Here is a 5,797-nt window from a genome sequence, read left to right as displayed (position 1 = left end):
GACATCCCCAGTGAGGGCAGGGAACACGGCATGGGGACATGGAGGTGGGACATCCCAACTGAGGGCAGAGGGACATGGAGAAGGGAACACACTCCTGAGTGCAGGGGGGCATCCCCACGCAGGGGGACACTGTAGGGGGACATCCCCAGTGAGGGCAGGGAACACGGCATGGGGACATCCCCATCGAGAGCAGAGGGGCAAGGAGGGGACACGGAGGGGTCTCGGGCGGGGCAGGGGCGATGGGCCGGTCCCCGCCCCGTCCCGTCCGCCCCCGCGGTGTCCCCGGGCCGTATAAAGGCGGGCAGGCGGCGCTACCCCCGACGGCCCCGCGATGCCCACCTCGACCCCAAGCCCGGCGCCCCCCGCCCGCCCCGGCCTCTCCTTCACCATCGAGGCGCTGCTGGGACCCTCGGTACGCTCGTCACCCCCGGCACCCTCGGGCCCCTCGACCCCTCCGCCGCTCCCCACGCCGTCGCTCTGGAGGTGCCCTCCGGCGCCCGCCCCGCTGCTGCCGCCGTTCTGCACCGACTGCTGCGGGGGACCCCCCGTCTGGGCCGCCCAGCTCGGGGCTACAGGTACGGCCGACCCCCCAGACCCCGCACAGGGACCCCCCTCTGCTGCTCCCGGGGGGACATCCCCAACGGGGACCTCCGTCTGCTCCCCGAAGGGACATCCCATCCCCAACGGGGACCTCCTTCCTGCTCCCCGAGGGGAGATCCCACCTCCCACGGGGACCTCCTTCCTGCTCCCCGAGGGGAGATCCCACCTCCCACGGGGACCTCCTTCCTTCTCCTTGAAGGGAGATCCCATCCCCAACGGGGACCTCCGTCTGCTCCCCGAAGGGACATCCCATCCCCAACGGGGACCTCCGTCTGTTCCCCAAAGGGACATCCCATCCCCAACGGGGACCTCCGTCCTGCTCCTTGAAGGGACATCCCATCCCCAACAGGGACCTCCGTCTGCTCCCCGAAGGGACATCCCATCCCCAACGGGGACCTCCTTCCTGCTCCCCGAGGGGAGATCCCACCTCCCACGGGGACCTCCTTCCTTCTCCTTGAAGGGAGATCCCATCCCCAACGGGGACCTCCGTCTGCTCTCGGGGGGACATCCCATCCCCAACGGGGACCTCCGTCCTGCTCCCCGAAGGGACATCCCATCCCCAACGGGGACCTTCGTCCTGCTCCCCGAAGGGACATCCCATCCCCAGCGGGGACCTCCGTCTGCTCCCCGAAGGGACATCCCATCCCCAGCGGGGACCTCCGTCTGCTCCCCGAGGGGACATCCCATCCCCAACGGGGACCTCTTTCCTGCTCCCCGAAGGGACATCCCATCCCCAGCGGGGACCTCCGTCTGCTCCCCGAGGGGACATCCCATCCCCAACGGGGACCTCCGTCTGCTCCCCGAAGGGACATCCCATCCCCAACGGGGACCTCCTTCCTGCTCCCCGAGGGGAGATCCCACCTCCCACGGGGACCTCCTTCCTTCTCCTTGAAGGGAGATCCCATCCCCAACGGGGACCTCCGTCTGCTCTCGGGGGGACATCCCATCCCCAACGGGGACCTCCGTCCTGCTCCCCGAAGGGACATCCCATCCCCAACGGGGACCTCCGTCCTGCTCCCCGAAGGGACATCCCATCCCCAACGGGGACCTCCGTCCTGCTCCCCGAAGGGACATCCCATCCCCAACAGGGACCTCCGTCTGCTCCCCGAAGGGACATCCCATCCCCAACGGGGACCTCCTTCCTGCTCCCCGAGGGGAGATCCCACCTCCCACGGGGACCTCCTTCCTTCTCCTTGAAGGGAGATCCCATCCCCAACGGGGACCTCCGTCCTGCTCCCGAGAGGACATCCCCAACGGGGACCTCCGTCCTGCTCCCGAGAGGACATCCCCAACGGGGACCTCCGTCCTGCTCCCGGGGGCACATCTCATCCCCAACGGGGACCTCCGTCTGCTCCCCAAAGGGAGATCCCATCCCCAACAGGGACCTCCGTCCGCTTCCCGAAGGGACATCCCATCCCCAACGGGGACCTCCGTCTGTTCCCCAAAGGGAGATCCCATCCCCAGCGGGAACCTCCTTCCTGCTCCCGGGGGGAGATCCCATCCCCAACCGGGACCTCCGTCCTTCTCCTTGAAGGGAGATCCCATCCCCAACGGGGACCTCCGTCCTGCTCCCCGAGGGGAGATCCCATCCCCAACGGGGACCTCCTTCCTTCTCCTTGAAGGAAGATCCCATTCCCAACAGGGACCTTCTTCCTGCTCCCCCAGGAGAAATCCCACCTCCCACGGGGACCTGCATCCTCCTCTCCTGAGGGACATCTCCAACTGGGGACCTCTTTCCCTCCAAGAGGGATCTCTTCTCCCAGGAGAAGCCACATCCACCTCTCCCAGGGGATACCCCCAATAGGAACCTCCTTCCTGCTCCCCAAGGTTGAACCCCTTCTTCCAAGGGACCCTCATCCATCTCTCCTGAAGGACACTCCTAATGGGGACCTCCTTCCTACTCCCCAAGCAGGGATCCCTTTTCCTAGAGGGTCACACCTCCACCTTTCCCAGGGGACACCCCTAAGGGGGACCTTCTTCCAGCTCCCCAGAGGGGGACCTTTGTCCACCTCTCCCTGGGGCCCCTCATCCATCTCTTCCATGGGGATACCTCCAAATGGGGACCACCTTCCAGCTTCCTAAGGGGGGGAACCTTGGCCACCCCTTTCAGGGAATCCCTCTCAAAGGGATGTCTCCCAGAGGGGACCTTTGTCCATGAATCCCATGGAGACACCCCCAAACTGGGACCACCTTCCATCATTCCAAAGGGATACCTCTGGCCACCTGTCCAAATGGAGGACCCACTCAAGGGAACCTCCTTCAGAGGGTCCTGTCCACTTATCCCACTGGATGTCTCCAAACAGGGACCTGGATCCACTTCTCCCATAAGGATATTTCTAAATGTCCATGTCCTTCCTCTTCCTCTTCCTCAAGGGAACTCCCTCTAAAGTGGATGTCTCCAAAAAGGACCTCAATCCACCTCTCCCCTGGGGACATCTCCAAACAGGGATCTCCTTTCACCTCTCCAAGGGAGGACCCCCTGAAAGGGGACATCTTCCAGGAGAATTCCATGCCAAACTCTCTTGGGACACCCCAAAGGGGTGAACACTCTTCTGCTTCATGGGGCCTCACTCCAAAGGGAATATATCCAAGGAGGACCTGCATCCACCTCTCCAAGGAGATCCTTTTCCACCTCTTCATGGGGGCTCCTTCCAAAGGGATTCTCTCCAATAGGGACCTGCATCCAACTTTCTAGGGAGATCCTCACAAAAAGGAATCCCTCTCCCACCTCTTGAAATAGGGGACCCCCTCCAAAAACAAACTGTTCCAAGGGGACACCTCCAAAGGTGAAGATCCTTCTGTCTCTCCAGGGAAGGACCTCCCAAGGAGGGACCCCACTCCAGGGGCTCCTCTCCACCTTAACCCCCTCTCTCCCTCACCTCCAGACTTCCTGATCTCCGAGTGCTGCTTGCCCACCTTCAAAGCCAGGGCTGGCAAAGCCAAGCGTGCACGGACCGTCTTCACCAGCGAGCAGCTGGCGCGGCTGGAGAAGGAGTTTGCGCGGCAGCAGTACATGGTGGGCACGGAGCGCTGCCTGCTCGCCTCCTCCCTGCACCTCTCCGAGGAGCAGGTAAGCCCCACCACGCTCCAGCCCCACCTGCTCCCACCAGGGAGGCTCCCAGAACAATGGGTGGGATGTGGGATGTGTCCCTCAGGTTGGGGCAGGAGCCCCAGGGTGTGGAAATTGGAGAGTTTGCCTTGAAAGGGTGGAGGATTCCAGGTGGGGAAACTGAGTCACAAAGGGCTGTCCAAGAGCTTGGGTCTATCTTAAGACTGGGCCTTCACCACTGGCAGGTCCAGCTCCTGGGATGAGGGGACAGTTTTCCATCTTGCTGGGGATGGAGTGGGCACTGCCTGGACCTGGGGGTTCAGAAGGCCATGACTCTGCAGAGAAACCAAAGTTTGAAAGCCAAGTTTTTCCTCTTCCTAAAGTAGAAGGGAATTAATTGGTGGTATCCCAATCTTTGGAAGTGTTCAAAAACATGTGGATGTGGCACCTGGGGATGTGGTTGCGGGACAACAGGTCTACCTCTAGACAGCCAGCAAAGCCAACCACGCTCCTCTTCCTTGCACCAAGTCCCTTCTCTTTCTCTGGGGATGGAGTGGGCACTGCCTGGACCTGGGGGTTCAGCAGGCCATGACTCTGCAGAGAAACCAAAGTTTGAAAGCCAAGTTTTTCCTCTTCCTGAAGTAGAAGGGAATTAATTGGTGGTATCCCAATCTTTGGAAGTGTTCAAAAACATGTGGATGTGGCACCTGGGGATGTGGTTTAGTGGTGAACACGGTGCTTGATGGGTTAATGGTTGGACTCCACGATCTTAGAGGCCTTTTCCAAACTTAATGATTCCATGATTCTGTGATTCCAAGGTGAAAGTCTGGTTCCAAAACCGGAGGATCAAGTGGAGGAAACAAAGCCTGCAACAGCAACAAGCCAAATTGGCCAAAATGGGTCTGGCCACCCCACAGAGGAGCCCAGACTCACAGAGCCACCACAGAGAGGAGGACAAGGACTTGTCATCAGAGCCAGGGGACAGCCAGGAGGACACGGGGACAGCACCTGCACAGACTGTGCCAAAGAGCTGCTGAGGGGCCCCGTGGGGCCCTTTCTGCTTGTGTATTATATGACTGTACCATAGCTGGCAATATCTAATATATAGAGGACATACAGGGCACCCCTTGCTCTGGAGGGGGTGAAAATAAATTATTTATATATATTTTTATGTGACTCTTGGGCTTATCTTTGCAGCAGGAGGAAGAGGAGGAGGAAGGGGAGGAGGAACAACACACATGCCCACAGTGGCAACAAGTGTTTGGTGAGGGCTTGTTTATGGGAGCAGGATTTGGGGGGTGGGGGTCATCTGGACACTCCCACCCACAGACCATCCCAAAGGGGTTGGGAGCTGGGGGATCTCAGAGGTCAGGACCTTCACAGGACCTTCATCTCATGGTCCACCCACCTCCCTGCCAGCCTTCACCACAACAACCTGCTCTGCCCACAGCTCCCAGTGCTGGCATCCTCTCCAGGGATTTTGGAGCCAGGACAGGAGGGAAAACACACCTGGAGAGCAGAGTCAGGGGGAGCTTTGTGAGCTGGGCATGTGGGGTGACAGCTGGGCAAGGGTTAGTTGGGGTTTCATTTTAATTGCTTGGCCCTGATTAGGCAGAGGTAGAGGCTTCAAATCCAGCAGGTTTGGGTTGGGTATGAGCTAAAAGTGGGATCTGTGGGAAGCTGGGGAGCTCCTTGAAGGATGCAAAGCAAAAGAGCATCGAGGGTCTGGGACCTCGTAGATGAAAGCAGCAATGGGGACATCTGGGTGCTCAGCTGGGCAGTACCAGCTCCTGGAACTGGATTGTCTCCGTGTCTGTGCTGGGTTTGGAGCTGGGGGAAGAAAGGATGGAGGTGGGGGGTTTATTTGGGCAGGTGTGAAAGCCGGTGCAAGGAGAGGGGGGACAGTGCAAGGGAAGGGAGGAAAATCAAGAAGGGGATGATGCAAAGGAGAAGGGACAGTGAGAAAAGTGGGATGTGTAAGGAGAGGGGATGAGGCAGAGGAAAGGGGATGGTGGAAGGAGGAGAGATGGTGCAAGGAGGGGATGAGGCAAAGAAAAAAGGATGGTGGAAGGAAGGGGGACAGTGCAAGGGGAGGGGGTGATGCAAAGAGGGGACAATACGAGGTAAGGGGCAATAATTAGGGGGATG

At 60.0% G+C, this 5,797-nt stretch overlaps 1 protein-coding gene across 1 annotated transcript; it reads left to right on the top strand.

The window, feature by feature from the left end:
• The first annotated feature begins 331 nt into the window (after positions 1-331).
• On the top strand, positions 332-4,686 carry LOC139672664 (homeobox protein not2-like). Its single transcript, XM_071557110.1, has 3 exons — positions 332-575; positions 3,486-3,670; positions 4,468-4,686. The coding sequence occupies exons 1-3, from the start codon at positions 332-334 to the stop codon at positions 4,684-4,686; spliced, it is 648 nt and encodes a 215-aa protein (XP_071413211.1).
• The last annotated feature ends 1,111 nt before the right edge of the window (positions 4,687-5,797 follow it).

This window comes from Pithys albifrons, chromosome 5 (assembly GCF_047495875.1).
Source record: "Pithys albifrons albifrons isolate INPA30051 chromosome 5, PitAlb_v1, whole genome shotgun sequence".
Lineage (NCBI taxonomy): Eukaryota > Metazoa > Chordata > Aves > Passeriformes > Thamnophilidae > Pithys > Pithys albifrons.
This window is presented reverse-complemented; position numbering and strand designations above follow the sequence as displayed.

Coding starts and splice junctions, on each gene's coding strand:
- LOC139672664 (XM_071557110.1), top strand. CDS start 332: ATGCCCACCTCGACCCCAAGCCCGGCGCCCCCCGCCCGCCCCGGCCTC. Junction 576..3,485: donor CGCCCAGCTCGGGGCTACAG/GTACGGCCGACC, acceptor CCTCACCTCCAG/ACTTCCTGATCTCCGAGTGC. Junction 3,671..4,467: donor TGCACCTCTCCGAGGAGCAG/GTAAGCCCCACC, acceptor TGTGATTCCAAG/GTGAAAGTCTGGTTCCAAAA.